This window comes from Chenopodium album, chromosome 8 (genome assembly GCF_948465745.1).
Source record: "Chenopodium album chromosome 8, dcCheAlbu1.1, whole genome shotgun sequence".
NCBI classification, from domain to species: Eukaryota; Viridiplantae; Streptophyta; class Magnoliopsida; order Caryophyllales; family Amaranthaceae; genus Chenopodium; species Chenopodium album.
This window is the reverse complement of record NC_137841.1, coordinates 695,943-723,141: the sequence shown is the minus strand read 5'-3', so window position 1 is coordinate 723,141 and position 27,199 is coordinate 695,943. Positions and strand designations below refer to the sequence as shown.

At 34.8% G+C, this 27,199-nt stretch overlaps 3 protein-coding genes and 1 pseudogene across 3 annotated transcripts; all 4 read right to left on the bottom strand.

The window, feature by feature from the left end:
* Positions 1-27: 27 nt before the first annotated feature.
* Positions 28-9,181, bottom strand: LOC145555568 (serine/threonine-protein kinase ZRK1-like; annotated as a pseudogene).
* A 32-nt stretch (positions 9,182-9,213) lies between these two features.
* Positions 9,214-9,813, bottom strand: LOC145642530 (non-functional pseudokinase ZRK2-like). Its single transcript, XM_081693736.1, has one exon. It carries the CDS (start codon positions 9,811-9,813, stop codon positions 9,214-9,216), a length of 600 nt encoding a protein of 199 aa, XP_081549862.1.
* A 2,850-nt stretch (positions 9,814-12,663) lies between these two features.
* On the bottom strand, positions 12,664-19,860 carry LOC145555567 (uncharacterized). Its single transcript, XM_081617306.1, has 6 exons — positions 19,681-19,860; positions 19,314-19,451; positions 17,629-18,636; positions 15,238-16,278; positions 13,283-14,310; positions 12,664-12,940 (listed from the first exon to the last, which is right to left on the bottom strand). Exons 2-5 carry the CDS (start codon positions 19,419-19,421, stop codon positions 13,291-13,293), a joined length of 3,177 nt encoding a protein of 1,058 aa, XP_081473432.1. The 5' UTR covers positions 19,422-19,451; positions 19,681-19,860; the 3' UTR covers positions 12,664-12,940; positions 13,283-13,290.
* A 780-nt stretch (positions 19,861-20,640) lies between these two features.
* Positions 20,641-24,709, bottom strand: LOC145555566 (uncharacterized). Its single transcript, XM_081617305.1, has 3 exons — positions 23,943-24,709; positions 22,121-23,146; positions 20,641-21,761 (listed from the first exon to the last, which is right to left on the bottom strand). The coding sequence occupies exons 1-3, from the start codon at positions 24,663-24,665 to the stop codon at positions 20,694-20,696; spliced, it is 2,817 nt and encodes a 938-aa protein (XP_081473431.1). The 5' UTR covers positions 24,666-24,709; the 3' UTR covers positions 20,641-20,693.
* Between the last annotated feature and the right edge of the window lie 2,490 nt (positions 24,710-27,199).

Sequence of the window (27,199 nt, the reverse complement as noted above, 5' to 3'; positions counted from 1 at the left end):
AACTGTAAAAATAGCAAGAATTTCACTTCATACACAACTACTGGTATTAGGCATAGACTAAGAGGAATTGACCATTTTGTTGAGCTCAGTCGTAACATCGATCATGGTCGGTCTACTGTCTTTTTTGGTTTCTGTGCACCTGAGTGCAAGCTTCAGAGATATTGCCCATTGATTTAATGTCCTTTCCTAAAAAGGGAAAAAAATTAGGCATAAAATGCCATACCTTCCAATATAATTTAATACAGGTTTACAACAAACTTTTGAAAATGTGCAAAATGTATATACTAAAGGCTGAATATGACAAATAATGAAGAGAATTGAATAAATAACACAAACTTATAGGCACTCTTCTGTTTGATAAACATCTTTATTCAACAAGTTTTTGCTACAACTAAAAGCATTGATCAACACAGACATAAAACATGAGAAAATTGGAGTAGAACAACTAAGAAGTAAAGCAAACCCGTAGTCGAGAGAAACTGTTTGGAAGATCAGAGGATCTGATTTTTTCAAGTTCAGTTGAAACATCCTCCATGGTTGGCCTTTTGTCTCTTTTGGCTGTGCACCTGAGGGCAAGCTTTATAGATGCAGTCATTTCAGCAGTGTACATTCCGGTTTCAGCGATTGCAGGATCTACAATCTTGCTAACACACACCTTTCTGAATTTTTCAGTTACCCAGTCAACTAACTTTGTCGACCTGATATGTCCCTCTGCCGGGCTAAAATCAGCAGACTTCCCTGTCAAGAGCACTAGGAAAAGGATGCCAAATGAATAGACATCTGTACACTCACCCACTTCTATGATATCTCCCATGCTATCCTTAGCCTGTCCTTACACACTAATGGTGGCAACATTTTCTGGTTCTCAAGAGTCTCAGCAGCCACCCACTCATAAACAAGAACCGGAAATTTGGTCTCAAAGCAACACCCTAGTAATTTTTGGACATTATTATGAGTAGCAGTCCACAAGTTAAAGGGCATCCAAGACATAAATGGAAATGAAATATCGTACCTTTTCAACCAAGTCATCGCCGGGAAAATTGAATTCGGATTTTAAGATATCTACTTCCTGTATCAGGTCAAACAGATCAAATCCCAAGTCATCTGAAGAAAACATCCAATTTCTATTTCATCACTTTGTAGAGGACAAATAAGATGAGATATGTGGTACATTTCAAGTCATCATAATAAAATGAGATTTAATTATTTTTGTTTTAATTTGCTGATTAAAATTAAAAGCTGGTATTGGTAATAATTATTGTATGTCAATTTGTCAATCAAATGTCAGGTATACCTGAAACAGGAAGATCATACAAAGAGAGTATATATAACTTAGCTATTCATGAACATGAGATAAGGGTGTATGAACTGTGAAATGAAATATCCTGCATCAGTAAAAATACTGGCAATACACATTGACTAATTGAAAAAGGAGAACAGCAAATTTGTAATCAATTGATAAAAATTAAACCTGTACGGCTGTACTAGAAGGGAAAAAAAAAAAAAAAGTTGTATACTGCATACTGAGTATCACAAGTAATGAAAACAGTCGAGTAAATTATACAACTTAAAGGCACTCTTGTGTTATATAAACATATTTCTATTCAACCAATTTTTACTTCAGCTTAAACTATTGATCAAAACAAACATAAAACATGAGGAAACTGAAATAGATCAATTAAGAAGTAGTTACGGGTCATTTTGCCGAGTTCCTTCAACATGGAAAGCAACCCAGTAGTAGAGAGAAACTGTTGTTTGGAAGGTCAGACGATCTGATGATTTTCTGAAGTTCACTTGCAACTTGCACCATGGTTGGCCTTTTGTCTCTTTTTGTTGTGCACTTGAGGGCAAGCTTTATAGAAGCAATCATTTCAGCGGTGGACACTCCGCTTTTAGAAATTGCGGGATCTACAATGTTAGTTATGCCCACCTTTCCGAATTCCTCAGCTACCCATTTACTCAAACAAGTCAATCCATATATAGTATCCTTGAAAAGAGCAGACTTTCCTGTCAAGAGCACAAGTAAAAGGATACCGAATGAATAAACATCTGTACACTCTCCCACTCTTCTGCATTCTTTCTTTTTAGGTTCAAAGTCTTTCACAAAGTTTTGTCCCTCGGGAATAGATATAGAACGACTAAAGTTGGACAATTTGACAGTGTTGTCCAGGGCCAAGAAAATGCTATCTGTTTCCAAGTAACCGTGAATGATCGGTCTTGAAAAAGCATTGTGAAGATGTGAAACAACATGAGATATTTCCCATGCAATCCTTAGCCTTTCTTTCCACTCTAATACTGGTTTTGTTTGGCTATCATCTTTGAGTGATATCCGATCCTCAAGTGTTTCCCCTGCCACTGACTCATAAACAAGAACAGGATATTCAGTCTCAAGGCAACATCCTACTAATTTTTGAACATTACTATGATTTGCCATCTGTGTCGCAACCAAAATTTCACGCAGAATACGCATTCGGATCTCATTAGAAGCAGTCCTCTCTGGCAGCTTTACCAAAACAACATTCCCTTCCCAAGAACCTTGATGCCAGCTGCAATCTTGATTCCAGAAAACTCTATGATATTCCACTTTCATTTCGCAAAGATCATCAACTGAAAAGTAACGGATAGAGTTCATTCTACCAGGAAATAAGGAATTGCTCTCTTCAGCTATATATGATTCATTCTGCATATAATATTCTTTGCTTCCTCGGAAAATCATGTACATGCCCTCTCCCTGCAACCACCAATAAATTACAGTAAAAAACTTAAAATTTTGTCATAACCAACAATTTATTTAGGTACACAGTTGTAATGTCAAGCCATTATATCTCATTCTTTCATTTGTGATTTCTCTTGTCATTATTCCCTTATTTTCTTGTCATAGTCTCATAGAAGCACACTTCCAATGATGCACTCAATGCATGTGTTGTGTTTTGTAAGAGTTATCGGGTGTTGTAAATTATCTTTCAAGTTCAACTAATGAAAGCAAATAAGGTAGTTGGTTTTCATTCAAATTTAAATAGAAACATAAATAAAAATTTTGTGTGGAAAATAGTTTATGGCCGTGTTTGGTTATCAGCATTTTGAGCCTCTTTTTCATTTTGGTGATGGCCCTTATATATAGAGAAATTTGTGAAAAATGACCTTTTAAGTGGTCGACTTTTGTAAAATGACCTTTTAAGTGAAAAGTTGTGAAACAAGACCTTTTAAGTTGTATTATTTATTAGGGGTACTTGGGTGAGTTTTCCGAGTGGTCAACGCCGGAGCTCCGGTATTGACTTTTACGTGTTATTCACATGAATTATTAATAAATAAATAAATAAATAAATAATAAAAAATAAAAAAAACAACGATATTTTGGGGTAGAGAAAGGGGTAGTTCGAATAGGAGGGAAATTTGGGGGGATTTTTTTTTTTTTTGTTTAACTCACATGACTAACACGTAAAAGCCAACGCCGGAGCTTACCCCTAAAAATAAAATATCATTTAAAAGCTCATTTTTCACAACATTTCACTTAAAAAGTCCTTTTACCAAAAGTCGACCACTTAAAAGGTCTTTTTTCACAAATTTATCTATATATTGTTACTATCCATTCATATTAGTTCAGTCATTATCCAAATTATTAAATCCTGTATCTTTTAAGCTCAGCAAACTTTGTGCATTTTGCTATGTGCATTTAGCTATAAATGCACTTGTGTAATTGCAGCATCAACAAGGCAAAAATCTTATCAACAAATAGTGAAAACACCATAACTTGAGTTTATTGAACAACATATGTTTGATGAGTTACGAGTATGTAGCCCTTCATGAACAAGTTTAATTTAATCGCTCATGGAGATGGAGATAAAGATCCGACATTGTACAAGACACTATTCTATCAATAAGTGCTAAGAATCATAAGCAAACTTCTAAATAACATAGAGGAAGAAGCATAGGATAGTAACAAGAAGGAGATGAAAGCAATAACAAGGGAATTTGGGGTGCAGAAAAAGCAAAAGCTACCTCTGTATTAGAATATCCAAAGGTGGTGCAAAGGAGACAATTTTGTGCAGGAGACTCAGCTCATGGTTCAAGCAAAAAATATATAAGGAGTAACCAGCTGTGTGGCAACCACAATTTCACGGAAACTCCCAATCTCATCTCTATAAGTTGACAGCTTTACCAAAACAGCTTTCCCCTCCCAAGTACCTCTGTGATAGTACCCGAAAACCCAACCAAATTCCACATTCATGTTGTTGAGCTCATGGACTGAGAAGTAGCGAATAGGGTGTACACTATCATTAAACAAGGAAATGCTTTCTTTATGAACCAATGCACTATTTTGTGTGAAATATTCTTCACTTCCATAGAATATCCGGTATAGGCCATTTTCCTGAAACAACCAAATTAACAAACTCCATTATTATGCATGTCAAGCAAACTGCTTCTTTTTAAAGGTAGTAGCAGCTTTGGTGTATTGTTGTACAACATGATGCCATATAAGCAATGGCAGGACGTGGCGGGATTACATGCCTCGCCATTGTGCTTTATTAATAATATACTACCTCCGTTAACAGTTATTTGCAACGAAAGCGACATGTGCGGACTCCTAGGCAAAATTTTTAAGGCTTGTTTAAGTATGAATAATTGTAAGGAGGGCCATGTGATTAAGACATAAAAAGGGAGGGAAAGGTGATCCCGTTTTTTTAAGCAAAAGAGGAGAGAGAATCTGAAATTTTAGTGGGTTTTTTTTCCCTCCTAAAATTTCAGCTCCTTTAAAAAAAGTACCTTTTCCATCCCAAATTTTTCCCTCCATTTCAAATTTTCATTCAAAGGAGGCTATATAAACCTGCCAAACAGTTTACTTGTTCAAAAATTCATACATACCAAATGCTCTACCCTAACCAAATTACAGAATGTTTTAGGACCAAAAGTTAGCACTAATCTTCTTCAACAACTTCATTACACACTACATAAATTAGCATCCTACTACTACTAATTAGTGCTAGGTTAGAAGCAGCAATTTTTCTTCTAGGTTCAGCTTGAGTACTTCCAAAAAAAAACCAGCAATCCCAACTTCATCACCATTACTGAAATCTGTAATCACCAAAAGTTTTAACACAAAAATGTCAGATTATTTAGGTGATGATTTTTTTAGCATAGATCAGTTGCTACATGAACAAACAACAATGGAAGACACAACAATGGAAGACTATGATTCAAGCTCCATGGGAGAAAGTGACAACAACCAATATGACAACAGCCAAAATATGGGCAATGAAGAAGAAATGCCACAACCCAAAAGTAGGAAACAACTAACTGTAATGCAAAAAAGAGAGATTGTTGATGCATTTCTACACAACTTGGATGGTCAAGATCTGCCAAGAGGATTTCAGTCACAAATTGCAAGAAAGTATAACGTTCACAGATCATCAATACAGAGATTATTCAAAGAAATAAAAAGGCAATTGGCTGAGGGGACTGTGATAGATGTCAGAAGCAAGAAGCTTGGTACAACAGGACCAAAACCAACTGAATATTCTGATGAGTTTCTTCAGTCAGTCCCTTTGTATAAAAGGACAACAGAGAGAAGCTATGGGGCTGCTCTTAAAATATCACATGTCACCATTCACAAGCTCAAGAAAAAAGGGAGGCTAAGGACTCATACAAGCACAAATCACCCTGCCCTCACATCCAACCACAAGGTGGCCAGATTAAAATGGATCTTAAGTCACCTGCTGCCTGCTGAACAGAACAGACAACCCAAGTTTCAGAATTTCCAACAACATGTACACATCGATGAAAAATGGTTCTACCTTAATCCAGAGACAAGAAAGTTCTATTTGCTCCCAAATGAACCTAATCCATATAGGTGCCAACAGTCCAAAAGATTCAAGGTAAAAGGCATGTTCATGGCTATCATTGGCAAGCCAATTTTTGACTCCCAAGGTCAAGTGGTACATGATGGAAAGTATGGAATCTTCCCATTTGTTTATAAGACAATTGCAAAGAAAAAAAGCAAGAATAGAGAAGCTGGAGCTGTGGAAACTAAGGCAACACAGAATGTAAACAAGGAAGCAATCAGGGAAATGCTGATTCACAATGTGATTCCAGCAATCAAAAGTAAATGGCCATCAGATCTGTCCAAGGACATTTTGATTCAGTGGGATAATGCTCGACCTCATCAAGTTCCTAAGGATGAGGAATTCAAGCATGCATGTCACTCAGATGGGTTTAACATACAATTCATTTATCAACCAGCCCAGTCACCAGATCTAAATGTGTTAGATCTTGGATTGTTCAATACAATACAGAGCATCCAGTACCAATCATTCCCTAAGAACTTGGGGGAACTCATTGAGAAAGTGAAAGAGGCTTATGACTCTTTTAATCCAATACTAAACAAGCACACATGGATAACACTACAATGCTGCATGGAAGAGATACTGAAGCATTTGGGTGGAAACAATTTCTCCCCACCACATAAAGGGAAGAAAAGGCTGGAAAGACTGGGCCTGCTGCCTGAACAGCTAGAGGTGGAGGGGGCTGTGGTTCAACAAGCTGTTGAACATTTGAACACTTTATTCATAGAAACAGGGGAAGGCAATGAAGAAGATGAAGGCATGCAAGTTGATGCAGATTGAAGAACATGTCAAGCAAATGGGACAGACTGCCACATATAACCATTGAAGAGCTATTAAGCAAGTGGTAAAATTTCTAGGTTGTTTTTTGTGTTTTTGGTTTTACCAGTTTAAAAATTTCATTGGTTATGTGTATTTTGTGAAAATTCAAGTCATATGTTGTAAGGCAGTCTGAACTAGCTTAATTTGACAAAAATACTACCTTTTGAAGGCTTTATTGCTTATGTTGTAAGGCTGTATTTAAGTGGTGTTGATTTATGTGCATGAATTGATGACAATATGTTTACCAGAAAAAAAAACAAAAAAAAATAAAACAAAACCACATGTAAATCCATCAGAAGCTGTGGTTTATGACATAATAGTAAATTGCATAAGTGGTTTCCTCAACAACAACTTGCATATGCAGTTGTTGGAGCAATTCCAACTTATGAATTTCAAATGTCAAATGAGTCCCTTCATCATTTGGATTTGTTACACATTAAGGGACTCACACATTTCCTCACTCACACATAAAGAGACTCAGGAAGGGACTCATACATATAGGCAGCATTGTTTTGTTCTCTCTTAAAATAGTCATTGAGAACTAAACAAAAGGGACTCATACATTTAGGCAACTCTAGGCAACACTGGTGAGGTTCTCTCTAAGCATAGTCCTTGAGAACACACATAAAGGGAGTCATACAAAAAGGGACTGAACTGCATAAACATCTTACAGCATTCAAAGTAGGCTACTATTGTTTCATCACTCATCATATCACAATTCCCATTGCCAAATTGCATACATATCATCATATCATCATCAAAACCAAAACAGCCAGTACATGCCTATTTATAGCAGAACAGCCATATATTCTCCACAAAACAACCAATAATCTCACAAAACAGCCATATATTCTCCAAAAAACAACCAATATACTCACAAAACAACCAATAATCTCACAAAACCAACAATATACTCACAAATCAGCCAATTTTCTGACCAAAACAGCCAGTACATGCCTATTTATAGCAGAACATAGACTTAATACCAAACCATATGCCAAGTGTATGATAAATATCCATATCTTATCATAAATAATCAAAGAGTATCATAAATAGGCAAATATCATCATAAACAACCAATACCAGCCAATAATCTAACAAAACAGCCTATAATTACACCAAATACAACCAATAATCTCACAAAACAACCATATATTCTCCACAAAACAACCAATATACTCACAAAACAACCAATAATCTCCCAAAACCAACAATATACTCACAAGTGAGCCAATTTTCTGACCAAAACAGCCATATATTCTCAACAAAGCAACCAATAAACTCACAAATCAACCAATAATCTCAAAAAACAACTAATTGCAAGCAGTTAAATTAAAAAAGAAGGGTCAGAATAGCGTTACGCTGCGGCATTAGTTAGGGCCAACGTTAGAAGGGTTGTATTCCCCCCCCAACAGCATCATCGATGTCCTCAAAGGAGCCAGATCTGCTCCTTTTTTTTCCAGAAACACCACCGTCGCCCTTTTCTCCAGTCACCTCTTCAACCTCAGCAACAGTTGCTTTTTCATGGGACTTACCATCTTCGTTCTTGAAACATCAGCAACAGTTGCCTTTTCATTCAACCCAACCTTTTTTTTGCCCAGATCTGCCAAATTCGCAACCTCACATTCTTCATCGGAAGTAGGATCTGCAAGCTTCGCACCACCACCGAATTTCCTCTTCCTCTCCATGAAAATTTCCGTCTTAACCAACTTCATCTTCCCAGTACGACGCTGACATTTGTAGGTCGTAATAACATTGTCATCTGGAATCTTCTCATTTGGGGGATTCATTTTTGGTAAAATGAAGAAAGAAAACAGTAGATCTGAAATTAGGGTTTCGAAGAACAGGAGAGAGAGAGAGGATTACCAGATTTAAAGAGAAGGAGAGAGAGAGAAAGTGACAAATTCTGAAGGGATGCGTACATTTAAAAGCTTCATCAGCCATATTAATGGCAGTGGTTGAAGATGAATTGATGAGGGTAGGTGAGGAGATGAGGTGATTCAGATCTAATGAAATGGAAAGAGGGGATGTAGATGAATAATTTTGGTGGGAGTCATTAAGTTAGATGTTTAGATTATACAGATGATTAAGTTGAGTATTAGAGTAAGTTAGGATTTAATCAGTTTTTAATAAGGGCAAAACAGTCATTTGGTCAACCAAAAAGTTACCAAAAAAGGAAAAAAATAAAATTGTTGCAAATAATACTAAGCACCTATTTTGGGTAAATGTTGCAAATAACCGTTAACGGAGGTAGTATATAGATAGATATAGATTATTGGGTTCAAGGAATCTTCATTATACATAATTCCCGTAAATTTTCCAAATATGCATTGTATTGTGTGACAGAGGGAGTACTGTAAAGCTTAGAGCTCAACGAGGATAAAGCAAGCATGTGATATAAGTCATAATTACATACCTGAAAATTAGTGGCGGTAGGGATAAATTCAGGGGATGTAATCATGTTCTTAAGCTCTGTTGCAACCTCCACCATTGTTGGCCTATAGTCTGCTTCTGATGTGATGCAACTGATTGCAAGATGTGCAGATGCTCTCATCTAGATGTCCTCAATAGTTGTCACTCCGTTTCTAATAATTGCAGGATCTATAATCTCATCGACACGGTTATTTTTTATGCGATTCTGTACCCAAGAATCTGTACCAAAATTATTTGGATATTCACTTGAAAAAGGCTTCTTTCCTGTCAAGAGCACAAGAAGAAGCATACCAAACGAATACACATCTGTACTCTTAGCTATTCGCAGAGTACTCAGATATGCATTATCAAGATAGCCGATATCTGTCCCTCTTACTACTGGGTCTTTAATAAATTCTTCACCCTCAGGAATAGATACAGAAAGACTAAAGACTCCTAATTTGGCAGCATAGTTTTGGTCCAAGAACACATTACAAGGTTTCAAGTGTTTGTGAATGATGGGACTTGGAAAAGCAGTGTGGAGATAGGCAACAACATGAGATATCTCCCACGCAATCCTTAGCCTATCCTTCCACTCTAATACTGCTTTGCTTTGATTCTCATCATCAACAAATATACGATCTTCAAGAGTTTCAGGTGGCATCCACTCATAAACAACAACAGGGAGATCAGTCTCAAGGCAATATCCTAATATTTTATGGGCATTGTTATGAGTAGCCATTTGTGTGGCTATTACAATTTCACGCAAAGAGCATTCTACAAAATGACTAAAACCATGTTATCTCCCTGAAATTCCTCCCTAAAAACATGTTGTGAAACTAACCTCTTAAAATTCAAAGTGAAATTTTGAAGGAGTAGAGTTAGGATTCAATTTCCGTTCCAATACCAACATGAGATAACGACCTATACATATTGATTCGATAATAAGTCGGGTTGAATTTGGGTCGGGTCAATAACAAGTCGGGTTGATTCGGGTCGGGTTTGTAATAGGTCGGGTTGAAATTTGAGTCGGGTTTGTAACTGGTCGGGTTAAATTCGAGTCGAGTTAGGAACACATCAGGTTGAATTCGGGTCGGGTTAGGAACAAGTCGGGTTGAATTCGGGTTTTGACGGGTTAAAACGGGTTTGGGTCAATTTCGGTTCAGGTCGGGTTCGGTTCAGGTCAATAATTTATGGGTTACATTCGGGTCGGGTCGTCTCTAGGTCAGTTAATGTTTGGGTTCGGGTCTCAAATACTCGGATCAACTCGGGTCTAGGGTTGGTTTCAAGTCGGGTTAGGTCGGGTTCGGGTCACCATTTTTTTCGGGTTCAGACGGGTCGGTTAATAGGTCGGGTTAGGGTCGGTATTTCGGGTCGGGTCAGCTTTTGACAGCTCTACATATATTATCGTCTCTGTTTTCTTTAGTGTGATAAATTTTTAAATTTTTTTTTTTTTTTTTTTTTTTGTAATTACAGAACTTTCATTCTATTTTGCAATTAGGTATAATTTTTTATAATTAAATAATAGTGTTAAACTAATGATAGGTATTAAGTATTAATAATTACCGTGCATGTCACGAGACTTAAACTAGTAAGAAGCTAAAAATGAAAAAATAAAATAAAAATATAACGCTAATTACATTGATTTGAACGTGATTTTTTTTTTGAATGGATTTGCACGTGATTTTATCATGTATATATAAATTAATACGAGTACTAAATAAGGAAAGTTATTACATGTTTATTCATTGTTGTAAGTGCTATACACAACATGTACAATACGTAATATATATATATATATATATATATATATATATATATATATATATATATATATATATATATACTAGGTTAAAATCCCGTGCAATGCACGGTTGATAGATTTTTTTTAATAATAATATTACAAAATATAAAGTATATAAAAAAAAATTCTCGAATATTTCATTTGAGTATAAATGAAATATGGTTGTCAAACTGGAAATAAAATACATAAGGTATAAGTAGTTTACTAAAAGATTTTGCAAAAAAAAAAAAAAAAAAAAAAGCGAGAAAGGTGGGAAAATTTTTCACAACATAATAATGACAAGTGTCATGAAAGGATTCGCTTTTAGTATAGGTTAATAGATATATATATATATATATATATATATATATATATATATAGGGGAGGGATCCGGTGAGAATAGGTCCATATGTGAGAATTCATACGTATATGAGAACTGATTTAAATTTTAGAACATGTGAGTAAAAATTTAGAACATGCGAGTTAAAATTTAGAACATGTGACTCAAATTAAAATTCTGAACATATGAGTAATAAATTAGAACATTTGTGTGAGTAATATGTTTAGAACATCTGATTTTAGAATTAGAACAAGTGATTAAAAATTTAAAAAAATTGCTTTATGAAATTTTAAACATATGAGTAAAATTTAGAACATCTGACTTAAGATTATGAACATGTGAATAAAAATTTAGAACAAACTGATATAAAATATAAAAAGTGTGAGTAAAGAATTTAGAACATAAGTGTAAAAAAAAATAGAACATACGTTTTAAAATCTGGAACATATAATTAAAATCCTTAGAACACACGTTTTAAAATTTAGAACATATAAGTTAAAATTTTGGAACAAGTTATTTAAAATTTATGACATCAAACTTAACTAATTTATGGTTTAGAACATGTGAGTACTAAATTAGAACATTTGATTTAATTTAGAACACCTAAGGAAAAGTTTAGAACATCAGATTTAAAATTTAGAACATACGAGTAAAAATTTAGAACATAAAGAGTGTTCTCACATATGAAAAATTCTCACATAAGAAAAATTCTCACAAGAGTCTTCCCCTATGTATATATATATATATATATATATATATATATATATATATATATATATATATATATATATATATATATATATATATATATGGAGTAAAATATTTATGGTTTAGTTATATATATATATATATTTATTATATTAAACTAATTTCAAATACTCCGTATTAACGGTCAAAGTTAATGAGCATTATTTCATATGTGTCAATTAAAATATCGATCACAGAGTAGAAATCTATTAAGCATTATTTCATCTGTGTCAAATAAAGTCGAATATGACTGAACTCTAACTTAACTTGAAAGTAGAAATCAATATAAATCTCAATCAAAACACAATCCAAACAATTATATTGCCACATCTACCCATTATTACATAGCAATATTGTATAGATTTGAGATAGTATCATCACGTTACTCAATGAAACTAGTAGTACACTTACCCACTTCTCTGTTTTCATAATATTCAGGTTCCATATAAAAGCTACAGAGTATTATCAAATGTAAAATCTTGCATAAGCTTTTTACCTCAGGAATTGTAACAGAAGAGCTAAAGTTGGACAATTTAACAGTATTGTTGTTCTGGTCCAAGAAAACACTACGAGGTCTCAATAACCAGTGCAATTCTTAGCCTGTCCTTCCACTCCAATGACAGAAGTTTATTTTGGTTCTCATCTTTGAATAATAAACGATTTTCAAGAATTTTGTCAGCTTCCATGCACTCATAAACAAGAACAGGAACTTTAGTCTCAAGGCAACAACCTAGTAGTTTATGGACATTATTATGAGTAGCTACTTATGTAGCAATCACAACTTCATAAGAAGACTTAGTTATTGGCAGCTTTATCCAAACAGCTTTTCCCATCCAAGAACCTTGATACCATTTAAAAACTCCATCCCGAAAACACTACAATATTCAATACTCATGTTGTTAAGCTCATCAACTGAGAAGTGATTTCATCTAGCACCAATGCTCCATTCTCCATAAAATATTCTTTGCTTCCACGAAAAATCCTGTACATGTCCTTTCTCTGCAACAGCAAATGAAATCAACAAACTACTCCATATGTAGATTCTTATAGTAAATCTGGAAACAAAGGGTGACAAAGAATTGCATAGGAATATCGTAAATTCTAAATCTGAAATCATTGTCTGTTGGAAGATTGTATGAACTTTATTAGGAAATATATTTAAAATAAAATAAGGATAAATAATAAATATAAAATCCCTAAGAGATGATTAAGGATAATTTCTTGATTAAACAAAAAGCAGCATGATCAATAGATTGATAGATCTCAACAAACAATAATCATTTCGCAATGGCTTTAATAATGAATGAGGATACAAGCACCCCTTGTTCTTAAAAGTCATACCTGAAAATTTATTGCACAAGAGAAGAGATAGAATCATGGGAACAAATCATGCATTTGAGCTCAGTTGCAACATCTGCCATAGTTGGCCTACAGCCTTCTAGACTCGTTGTGCACCTGAGTGCAAGATCTAAAGCTGCCCTCAATTCAATGGCTGTCACTTCATTTTTATTGATTGCAGGATCTATAATCACACTAATGCGGTCCATTCTGAGTGCTTTGATTACCCAGTGAATTAGATTAGTCGATGTGGGCTCTCTTGTGCTAGTAAACGGAAAAGAAGAATCCTTTCCTGTTAAGAGAACAAGAAAAAGTAGGCCGAATGAATACACATCTGCACACTCTGCCAATGAACAACCTTTAAAATTATCAGGAGCCATCAAACCACCAATAGTCTCTATTCTACAATCCTTTCCAAATTCTCCACCCTTAAGAGTAGAAATAAAATGATTAAAATTGGACAGTTTGACAGAGCCATTTTGGTCCAACAAAATATTTTCAAGCTCCAAGTTTCCATGAATGATGGGCCTAGGAAAAGCTGTGTGAAGATAGAAAACAACATCTGATATCTCCCATGCTATCCTTAGCCTGTCCTTCCAAGATAACGGTGGCAGCTTTCTCTGGCTCTCATACATGGGTAAAATACGATCTTTAAGAGTTTCAGAAGCCACCCACTCATAAACAAGAATGGGAATTTTGGTCTCAAGGCAACATCCTAGTAATTTTTGGACATTATTGTGAGTAGCCGTTTTTGTAGCCACCACTATTTCACGCAAGATACTCGATTGAATCTCAATGGTCACTGCATTTTGCAGCTTTGCCAAAATTGCTCTTCCATCCCAAGAACCTTGGTAACAATATGGGAAAATCTGATCATGTTCTACATTCATGCTGTTGAGCTCATGAACTGAGAAGTACTGAATAGGGTTCACAGGATCATGAAACAAGGAAAAGCTTTCTTGAAGCACCAATGATTTAAACTGCATAAAATTTTCTCCACTTCCATTGAATATCCTGTGTATATTTCTTCCCTGCAACAACCAATGGAATTAACAAACTCTAATTGTCATAGAAGTTTCTTCACATTTTTAGGTACAGATATAGTGAAGCTTCATACTAATTTAGTTACACCTTTTATAGGCTTATAGCCCTCTTGTCATTGCTTGATTTACATAAATTATGTCATTCTCTTGTGATACCATTTCTCTTTTATTGGGTGTGTGTGCGTGTGTCTATATAAAAATATTGTTACAATTTTTATAGATTAAACCTTGGATAAATCAAACATCTTGGACAATTCTTTTGAATTTGTACTCATACTTGCATATATGAAATGACTTCATCAAGAAGGCCTGTCTGTGCACAACACTTCCTTAATTTAACATACAAAGATACTGAGATAGATGTCTCTCTGGAGTAAAATTAGTCTCTTCAAAGCAAAGGAGATTAAGCAAATTTTATGGTATATACAGGGAGAAGTTTATGTTCCTTGGCAATTAGGAAACTGACCAAAAAAAAAGAGGTACCTTTGTATCAGCTGAATTACAGAAGATCCATAGTCTGAGACTCTGAGCTTAATTATAGATGAGATGCATAATTAAAGTAAATATTCTGACAAAGACATGCAAGAAAAAATTCGCCAGAGTACATTTTCACTTCATCTGGAAGAATTAGATACTGTAAAGTGTTATTAAGTGCAGTAATAAAAGTTGATACATGATTGAGGAATGAGGATATACTCAATATACCAGGATTTTAATGAAATTGTCTCATAGTAATGTATTGCAAGATGTTTGAAGCTACCCCTCAGAATAGTAAGTAATACTCCAAATATACTTGTAGATGAAACACAAAGGAAAGCAGTATGTCATACATAATTGTATTAGCAAAAGAGAGCTTTTTTTTTTTAAGAGCTTAAAGCTATTAAGAATAAAAGGCTCCAGTCTCAAAAGGCATACCTTAAAAATGCTGGTGGACGAAATAGTATCAGGGGAAGTAATCATGTTCATAAGCTCAGTTGCAACCTCCACCATTGTTGGCCTACAATATGCTTCTTCGACAACACACGAGAGTGCAAGGTGTATAGATGCTGTCAACTGAAGCTCTTCAATGGCTGTTACTCCATTTCTAGTAATTGCAGAATCTACAATCTCAGTTACACACTTGTGCTTTATACCTTCTTGGACCCATTCCTTTAATCCAACTGAGTTATGAGTTTGCTCACTAACTTCTTTCGCAGTCAAGAGCATAAGAAAAAGCATACCAAATGAATACACATCTATACTCTCTGTGACATGAGAATCGTTTGAAAATTCGGGTGCCATATAGCCCAAAGTCCCATGTAAAAAATCAATTTTCATAAATTCTTCACCCTCAGGGATAGAAACAGAGTTACCAAAGTTATACAATTTGGCAACGTTGTTTTCTAAAAACACTGTTGTAGGTGTCAAGTATGTGTGGACGATAGGCCTAGGAAAAGCAGTGTGAAGATAGGCAATAACATGAGAGATTTCCCAAGCAATCCGTAACCTGTCCTTCCACTCTAATAAAGGTAGCTTGCTTTGGTTCTTATTTTTGAGTAAAATACGATCTTCAAGAGTTGCAGCAGCCACCCACTCATAAATAAGAACTGGAAATTTAGTCTCAAGGCAGCATCCTAGTAGTTTATGGACATTATTATGAGTAGACATCTGTGTAGCAACAACAATTTCACGAGAAAGCCACAACAAGATCTTATTAGAAGAGGTTAGACCATCAACGGCGTCAAGTACACTTTCAGGCAGCTTAACCAAAACAGGTCTCCCTTCCCAAGAACCTTGGTACCAGTTACAATTATTATGCCAGAACTCCACATTCATGTTGTTGAGCTCATCGGCTGAGAAGTAGCGGATAGGGTCAACTTTACCATGAAACAAGGACATGCTTTCTTCAAGTACCAAGTCTTCATTCTGCATAAAATTTTCTTTGCTCCCTAGGAAATACCTGTATATGCCCCCTTCCTGCAACAATCACTATAATTAACAAACTCTATATCGAGTTATATCGTCAGACCATGCCCTTGTTTTGATCATGTAGAGTTGCAATTTCATCTATCCTAATTTCTCTTGATATTATGCAACTCTCTCATCCCATAATATTCAAAAGAATGACCACAGATGCATGCATTTATTGAAACAAGAAAACATATTTTCTTTATAACTAATAATTCTGAGATTAAAAATTTTAAGCGAAAAAAAAAATGACTGGAAATCACTTTGAAAAGTAGTTAACTTTCTTAACAGCATTACGATACAGTTATAATAGTTCAGTAATGCATTATCCGTATAACAATTGAACTTTGGATATTTTTTAGTCCCTAATAGGATCTTTTAAATGGACTTGTTTGCAAGGAAGGACCTTATAAATCGAAAGTGGCATAGAAGGACCTTTTAAACGATTTTGGTTGCGGCGGGGGACCTTGACACCGGAAAGAGGAAATTGACCAAATTATTCCGGCGTTGACTTGGGGTGGCACGTGACTTTTTTTATTTTTTCTTTCCTCTATTTTCCCACGGATACCTCCCTTCTTCCCCTAACCCTTTAATTTTCCCCCCAAATTTTCCCACCCCAAGTCAACGCCGGAATAATTTGGTCAATTCCCAAATTCCGATGTCAAGGTCCCCCGCCGCAACCAAAAACGTTTAAAAGGTCCTTCTATGCCACTTTCGATTTATAAGGTCCTTCCTTGCAAACAAGTCCATTTAAAAGATCCTTTAATGCAAATTTTCCTTTTAACTATAAAATTAAATATCCAAAATCACATCAAAAAATTAGGCAAAAACCTAAATATCCTGATTTTTAGCTTATAATTATCAACGAGAGGATAATAAAGTCATAAATAGAAATTAATTAACATTGTAATTAGCACATGCCTCTAACAATGAATATAGCAGAAACTTTTCTTGGGCCTTTCATCATCTAGGAGAGTTTTTTCAAGCATGAAATTAAAAAGAACTTATTTAGGTAAACTAATAAATTTTGAGATATGACTCAGAAATCATAATAACACATGAATCAAGCGCAAAGCAGCATGACCTAAGGATATGTATTCCCACTGAATAGCTGACAGAGACTTTTTTTCTCAACTTTGACCATCTTTTTTTGATATTACGTAAAACAATATTTTGATATTCCAATAATATACATTGATAAATCCAACAAATTATTTATTAACATTTTATTTTATGTAATACAAAAAAAAAATGGTCAAAGTTGAGAAAAATAGTCAAGTGTGTCTTGTGGGACAGAGGGAGTATTAGCAAGACATGAAATTTTAAGAAAAAGTACGTTGAAAGCTGAATAAGTCATACCTCAAGGGATCTAATCATGTTCTTTATCTCAGTTGCAACCTCCACCATTGTTGGCCTGCAGTCTTCTTCTTTTGAGACACACCTCATTGCAAGTTGTGCAGATGCTCTCAGTTGGAGGTCCTCAATACTTGTCACTCCATTTCTAGTAATTGTAGGATCTACAATGTCGTTGACATGATTGTTTTTTATGCTATTCTGTACCCAAGTAACAATATCAAGTAATTCCTCTTTTGTTTCAGAGAAAGAACAAGGCCTCTTTCCTGTCAAGAGCACAAGAAGAAGTATACCAAATGAAAACACATCTGTACTCTTTGATACTTTCGCATTTGCCATATATTCAGGTGCAATGAAGCCTAAAGTCCCTGATAATCTAACATTTTCAACAAATTCTTTACCCTCGGGAATAGATATAGAAAGACTAAAGTCTCCTAATTTGGCAGCATTGTCTTTGTCCAAGAACACAAGTGTAGGTTTCAAGTCCTTGTGAATGATGGGCCTAGGGAAAGCGGTATGAAGGTAGGCAACAACATGAGATATCTCCCACGCAATCCTTAGCCTATCCTTCCACTCTAATACTGCTTTGCTTTGATTCACATCATTAAGTAATATACGATCTTGAAGAGTATCGGATGGCATCCACTCATAAACAAGAACAGGCAGATCAGTCTCAAGGCAACATCCTAATATTTTATGGGCATTGTTATGAGTAGCCATTTGTGTGGCTATTACAATTTCACGCAAAGAGCATTCTGCATAATGACTACCATCACGACGAAACTTTTTTACCAAGACAACTCTTCCCTCCCAAGAGCCTTGGTACAGGTTATAGGATCCCTCTTTATAACATGGAAGTCGTTCCACATTCATGTTGTTGAGATCAACAACTGAGAGATGGCGGACAGGATTCGCCTTACCATGAAACAAGGCAATACTTTCTTCAACTAACCATGCTCCATGCCTAACAAAATTTTCTTTGCTTCCAATGAAAACCATGTATTTGTCCCTTCCCTGCATCAACCACACCCCACACCCCAATTATCAGGGTAACTAAAACTTATAGGATTATTATTGAAAATCAAACTTAAATTAATCTTGTACTCCCTCTGTTTTTAAATACTTGCTCCACTTCTTATTTCTGACCGTTTTTAAATACTTGCTTTATTTTCTTATTTGGAAAGTTTTCAAAATATAAATTCATTTCTCTCAGACTAATGAACCCAACATAAATCATATTTTATTAATTTCATATTCTTCCTTCAAAAAAAAATATTAATTTCATATTCTCTCTTCTCCATTTCTCTAAACTATATTTGCTTTTTACAATTTTTTTATTCTTCCACCTACACCACTTCCTCCATATTTTATTACTTTTTTCAATTTCTCCTAAAACTCCGCACATAAAGAAATAGAGCACGTATATTAAAACAGAGGAAGTAGTTTAATCTTTAATACTCCCTCTGTTTAAAAATGATCCTCTCATTTGGAATTTTGGTACTATTCATCAGTGAAATAATATTCTAAACTACTCATAATTTTCTAAACTACTCTTAATATACGAAATACTTCGTGTAATATATAAATGTTGGGTCTTGTTTGATAATCTCAATTAATATCCAATTATTATACTTTGCATATTATAATGCGTAATAATATATCAAACGGGCAAAGTCAAAGTGAGAAGATACCATTTGATGCTGTGAATTCTTTCTGTTTTGAATTGATGCTCCTGTCATTTTCTTTTTCAAACGAGTAAGCATGTTTGGAGTCTCTGCCATTTTATTTTTGTAAATCATTTGGCAACTGAACCACCTTCTGCCCTTGATCTGTCAGAAATTCACCAAAAAGAATTAAATAAATAAATAAATAAAAATGGAAATCATAAAATTATTCCAAAAAAAAAAAAGTATTATCAATTAAAGCATGTAGCTTCAACTATATTGAACAAAAAGGTAACAATGGAGATTGAATATACCGCTTTAGGTAACTACTTTGAGTAGAATAGAGCTTACAAATTTAAAAAATTAATGAATAAATAGACGAAATTAGCGTTACCTTTTGAATGATTGTAGGCTTTCTGCAAAATCAATTTGATCATATTGAAGGTTCACTGTTCACAGCTTAATCATTGGAGGAAGCATGACTTCCCTTCACACATAAAAAGGAAGCAAATTTTTTTTCTAACTTAATTTCCTGTATTTCCTTAAAAAAAAAAAACCTACTACGTAATTTCCTGTAAATGAGAATGGATATAAAAAGTCCACAGTGACGGCAAACTTGACTAGAAGTCAACCGTAACAAGGTAATTTTTTTTTTTTTTTAACGTTACACTCGTCAAATGCAGCCGTATAATACTACACTTTTTTTTTTTGCAAAAAAATATTATCAGGTTATGGTAATCGCATAAAAAAAACATATAGAAAATGTTAAGCATAGCCCTTAGCACTATAAATTAAACTGATTTACATATAATTTTGTCCATCAAATAAGAAAAGTTATTAAATGCTTATTTATAGCCCTAAAGCAACATATAGCATTACTCAAAACATGTACATTGTATATTTTTGGATTAGAAAATGCTAAGCATAGCCCTAAAGTTGAACATTGACATGTGTGTTAATACGTGTCAATCAAAGTATTGCCATTACGAAGTACATGTTAAGTGCAACAAAGGAGGTTGCACACTTCCAAAGAAAAAAAATGAAAAAGCTAATTAGCAAAGTTGGACATGTAATTTTGAAATAATTAATGAAATTAAGAAGCTCCACCCTATCATCAATTTATCACTACCACCAAATCAAGAGTCTTGCTACCTTAAATCCAACTAATCCGTAATTGATTACTAGGCTTAAAACAAAAAAACTCTAAGCAAGAATAATTGATATTAAGCACAAGATGTTTACTAGGCTTAAAACAAAACTCAAAGCAAGAATAATTGGTATCAAACACAATAATCTGTAATCAACTCTAAGCAAGAATAAAACATATTTTATTCAACAAGATTTTTGCTACAACTTAAAGCATTGCTCAACACAAACATAAAGCATGAGAAAATTGGAGTAGACCAACTAAGAAGTAAAGCAAACCCGTAGTCGAGAGAAACTGCTTGGAAGATCAGAGGATCTGATTTTTTCAAGTTCAGTTGCAACATCCACCATGGTTGGCCTTTTGTCTCTTTTAACTGTGCACCTGAGGGCAAGCTTTATAGATGCAGTCATTTCAGCAGTGTACATTCCGGTTTCAGCGATTGCAGGATCTACAATCTTACTAACGCACACCTTTCTGATTTTTTCAGTTACCCAGTCAACTAGCTTTGTCGACCTGATATGTCCCTCTGCCGGGCTAAAATCAGCAGACTTCCCTGTCAAGAGCACTAGAAGAAGGATGCCAAATGAATAGACATCTGTACACTCACCCACTTTTCTGTTTTCATAATATTCAGGTTCCATATAAAAGCTATTATCAAATGTATTTTGCACAATTTTTTTACCCTCAGGAATTGTAACAGAAGAGCTAAAGTTGGACAATTTGACAGCATTGTCCTGGTCCAAGAAAACACTACGAGGTCTCAATAACCCGTGGATGATAGGCTTGGGTAAAGATTTGTGAAGATGAGAAACAACCTGAGATAATTCCAGTGCAATTCTTAACCTGTCCTTCCACTCCAATGGCGGATGTTTGTTTTGGTTCTCATCTTTGAATAATATACGATTTTCAAGAGTACTGTCAGCATCCATACACTCATAAACAAGAACAGGAACTTTAGTCGCAAGGCAACAACCTAGTAGTTTATGGACATTACTATGAGTAGCTACTCGTGTAGCAATCACAACTTCTTGCAGAAGGCTCAGTCGGATATAGTCAGAGAGTGCTAGGCTCTCCATATCAAACAATCTTCTTGGCAGCTTTATCCAAACAACTATTCCCATCCAAGAACCTTGATACCATTTAAAGACACCATCCTCCCGGAAAACACTATAATATTCAATATTCATGTTATTAAGCTCATCAACTGAGAAGTAACGGATTGGGTTGGCTCTATCATGAAACAAGGAAATGTTTTTTTCTAGTAACAATGCTTCATTTTGCATAAAATATTCTTTGCTTCCACAAAAACTCCTGTATATGTCCTTTTCCTGCAACATCAAATGAAATTAACAAACACAAATATATCACTCTACTACATATGGAAATTTTAATAGTAAAACTGAAAACAAAGGATGACAAACAAATTTCATAGGAATGTCGTAAATTCTAATCAAAATCATTGCCATCTGTTGGAAGATTGTATGAACTGTTATTAGGAAATTTATATAAAATAAAAATAAAATATGAAAATAAAACCCTGAGAGATGATTATAAGGATAATTCCTTGATTAAAGTATTAAACAAAAAGCAGCATGATCAACAGATATATCTCAGCAAACAATAATTGTTTTTCAATGGCATTAATGATGAACAAGGATACAAGCACCCCTTGTCTTAAAAGTCATACCTGAAAGCTTGTTGCACAAGGGATAGACTCATGAGAACAAATCATGCATTTGAGCTCAGTTGCAACATCCGCCATAGTTGGCCTACAGTCTGCTATACTTGTTGTGCACCTGAGTGCAAGATCTATAAATGCCCTCAATTCAATGGTTGTCACTTCATTTTCATTGATTGCAGGATCTATAATGTCACTAATGCGCTCCATTCTGACTGCTTTGATTACCCGATGAATTAGATTAGTCGATTTGTGCTCTGTAGTGGTAGTAGACGGAAAAGAAGCATTATTCTTGCCTGTTAAGAGTGCAAGTAAAAGCAAGCCAAAAGAATACACATCTGCACACTCTGCCACTAAGTAACCTTCATAATATTCAGGAATCATCGAACCACAGATAGTCTCTATTCTATGATCTATTACCCCAAATTCATCACCCCCAAGATTACAAATAAAATGATTAAAATTGGACAATTTGACAGAGCCATCTTGATCCAAAAAAATATTTTCAAGCTTCAAGTTTCCATGGATGATGGGAACTGTGTGAAGATAGGAAACAGTATGTGATATCTCCCATGCTATCCTTAGCCTGTCCTTCCACGGTAATGGTGGCAACATTTTCTGGTTCTCACCTTTGGGTGAAATACGATCCTCAAGAGTCTCAGCAGCCACCCACTCGTAAACAAAAACAGGAAATTTGGTCTCAAGGCAACACCCTAGTAATTTTTGGACATTATCATGAGTAGCAGTCTGAATAGCCACCAATATTTCACGCAAAATACTCATTTGAGTCTCAATGGAGTCAATGGTCACTGCATTTTGCAGCTTTACCAAAACAGATCTTCCTTCCCAAGAACCTTGGTACCAATATCGAAATATCTGATCGTATTCCACATTCATGGTGTTGAGCTCATGAACTGAGAAAAAACGGATAGGGACCCTATCATGAAACAAGGAAAAGCTTTCTGGAAGCACCAATGCTTTAGACTGCAAAAAAATTTCTTCACTTCCATTGAAAATTCTGTGTACATACCTTCCCTGCAACAACCAATGAAATTAACAAACTCTAATTGTCATACCAATTGTTTCATATATTTAGGTACATAGTATATAATAATTAGCTGTTTATGCACGACACTTCCTCAACACTTCCGCAACACTTGCTTTCTCTTATGTTTTATGTATATGTGTGTGTGTGTCTGTCTTGGATATGACTGATAAAAAAGAACTTACAATTTTTTAGGTTAAAACTTGGATAAATCAAACATAATTGACAGTTATATAATTGTACTCATACTTGCATTATGAAAAGGCTTCATCAAAGAGAATATTGTAATCAACTGTTCGTGCACAACACTTCCTCAATTAAAGGTAGTACGGAGTAGTACATAAAAATTTTACAAATATATGGAAGACATAGATCATAGATGCCTCTTTAAAAGCAAAGGAGGTTAAACAAATTTACAAGAATGCGCAGATAGAAATTTATGTTCCTTGGCAATTAGTATACAGTATAAGGATCCATAGTGAGCTATCTATTATCATATGAGATACATCATTGCAGTAAAATATAACAAAGGCATGCAATAAGAGTTTAGCCGAAACACTTTTTAATGGAGAAGATCTTATTTACTGTAAACTAATACTGTAAATAAAAAAAAACACTCCACATATTTATTAAAAAAAAAAGAGAGAAAAAGAATATAGTTACCTACTTTGCCTCAAATCAAGCACAAAGAAAAGCAGCATGGCGTACGGATTTGTATTAGCAAGAGAGTTTTTTTTTTTTTGTAAAAGATCTAAGAATAAAAGGCTTTATTTTAAATAGTTGTACCTTAGAAGTACTGGTGGAAGGGATAGATTCAGGAGATGTTATCATGCTCTTGAGCTCAGTTGCAACCTCCACCATTGTTGGCCTAGAATATGCTTCTTTTACTACACACAAGAGTGCAAGGTGTATAGATGCTCTCAACTGGAGCTCTTCAATGCCTGTCACTCCATTTCTAGTAATTGCAGAATCTACAATCTCACTTATGCACTTGTGCTTTATACCTTCCTGCACCCATTCCTTTAATCCAATTGAGTTACGAGTTTTCTCACTAACTTTTTTCGCAGTCAAGAGCATAAGAAAAAGCATACCAAATGAATAAACATCTATACTCTCTGCCACATGAGAAGAAAATTCAGGTGCCATATAGCCCGAAGTCCCATGTATTAAATTAAGTTTCACAAATTTTTCACCCTCAGGAATAGAAACAGAGCTACCAAAGTTATACAACTTGGCAATGTTGTTGTCTAAAAACACTGTTTTAGACGTCAGTTGTGTGTGGATGATAGGCCTCGGAAAAGCAGTGTGAAGATAAGCAATAGCATGAGATATTTCCCAAGCAATCCTTAGCCTATCCTTCCATTCTAACGGTTGTTTCTTTTGGTTCTTGTTTATGAGTAAGATACGATCTTCAAGAGTTTCATCTTCTATCCACTCATAAACAAGAACAGGAAGTTCAGTTTCGAGGCAACACCCTAGTAGCTTATGAACATTACTATGCGTACCCATCTGTGAACCAACCACAATTTCACGCAAGAGCTCCAATAATTCCTCCTCCTCCTCCTCCTCCTCCTCCTCCTCCTCAGGTGGTGGGCATAGCATCAGTTGATGAAAATTACCCTGAGAACCCCTCATTCGAAGTTCAATTGTATGCCACTCTACCTTATGATCATTACCATGCGTACCCATCAGTGAACCAACCACTTCACGTAAATATTCCAACGATACCTTCTCAGGCAAATCTAGCAATTTTACCAATACAGCTCTCCCCTGCCAAGAGCCTTGGTACATGCTAAAGCATCCATACAATTTACATTCATATTCCACGTTCATGCGATTGAGCTCATCAGTTGAGAAGTAGCGAATTGGATTTGTTTTTCCATGAAACAAAGATATGCTTTTTTCTAATACCCAAGCTCCATTTTTTATTAAATTTTTTTCGCTTCCATGAAAAATCCAATATTTGTCCCCTCTCTGCATCAAAAATGTCAGTTTTAATTATTGAATGCATGTAATTAAAATCTTATGACATAACGCCTATTACAGACTGAGTTGGATTAAGGCCTAATTTAGCACAATAATTCAGTTGTAGAAATTAATCACAGCATAGGAGGGACAATTTCTAATGCCAATGATGTTGGCAATTAATTAAATGCATCTGTTCTAACAAAAAAAATGTATAGATCTTAGCTTGTGAGAATTATTAATGTCTTTATGGAAAGATTTGGATAAAACTGACTTAATAAAAAAAAAAAAAAAAATTAAGAATAGAAAAAAGGATAAAGAAGAAGAATGGTTAGGCCATTCTCAGCTAATCAATACTTTGTATTTTTTGAAGTAGAGACTAGAGGATGATATTACCTCTGTTTCGAATTATTTGCAACAATTAGACATTCTCTACTCACACTTTGTCTAATCATTGCAAATAATTCGAAACGTATGTAGTATTTACATACCTTTAGATACATCTGTGATTTCTTCCTGCCTCCAATCCAAATATTTCCAGCTACAACTCCTTCTATCACCGATGCTTCACAGGACTGTCTTATCTCATAAGCTCGATTTTATTTGACTTAAAATCATCTGTAACATTAGAGATTGGAAAAATGAGTATCTATTCAATGATGTGGCCTTCTGCAAGTATTTTGTTAGATTATGGCATGATCTAGAAAAACAGCTTCCACACCACAGCAATAAACATTCAACTTTGTAAACAAATTTTCAGAAATATAAATCAAAGTTAAGTGAAAAATTAATGCAGCACAATTGACTTCATGTCAACCATCAGTCCATGACAAGTCTATGTTGACAAGTTTGGAATCTTTTACCTTTATGTATTCTGCAGTTGAAGCAACTTCTATCAACATTCCTCTCATATACTGAGTAGGAAATTTCAGAGAATTGAAAACATACAGTAAAGTAAAGAAAATCAGTAGTACATGTTCAATGACTCGCCTTCTGCTAATTTTGTATGACCATAGGAAGACCTGCACAATCAAATTGATAGGCGCTCAATTTTCTCAAGGGTAAAAAATCATAGGTGGAGGAGCAGCACCCGTAAAACAGTAAGCACGGCACAATTGACTTGTAGTCAACCATTAGTCATCACAAATCTACATCTACTGCTAGCTTTTACAAAGATAACATAATTAATAATAATAATGCATGAAAAAGTGCAAAAGGAAAAGCAAGGGAAAAGGAAAAGGAAAAGGAAAAGGAAAAGCTTTTTCAAATATTATTAGGGTAATTTTATTTCATTTAGATGAAATTTGCTGAGCTGATATACTCTTACATTTAACAAATTAAACGATATACAAGTAGGATGAACAAGCAAAGGGGTATGTCTACTGGCTTGCGATCTTGCAAGTGATTGATAAAAAGTATCTTTTCAGTGATGTTTTGGAAAATTGGAAGAAACTTTCAACAAACAGATCTACATAATACTATTCATTCAACAAGAGCACCGAACAGAAAAATGAGACAACAATTAATCAAAGCCATATGCACTATTGATCAATTGTAATGAACAGAAAAAGAGAGGCTGTAGCATGGACATTCAGACAACATTAATGGTGGTAGGGATAGGGTTAGAGGCCCTGATCATGTTGTAAAGTTCGATTGCAAATCCACCATGGTTGGCCTTTGGTATTCTTCAAATGCTGTGTACCTAAGTGCAAGCACTATAGATGCACTCCTGCACTCAATACACTATTACTCCGTATTAATTACGGTTGAAAATTTATAAAAGTATATGGCTACCAAAGATAATCGAAATAAAAATTGGCTACCATTGGAAATAAGCAAAAATTGGTTGACTTGGTAATTTCTCCAATGCTGGTAGAAGAAAAAGGTGCATCTTTTCCTGTTAAGAGCACAATAAGAGGCACACCAAATGAATACACACTATATTCTGTGATTTCTCCATAAATTTGACAAACAGGCACGGAGGCACCTCATTATACATGGTCCTCTTTCAATGTAATCTACCTCAGAATTTTGACCCTCAAGAAAAGTAGCAAGACTGAAGTTGGACAATATGGCGG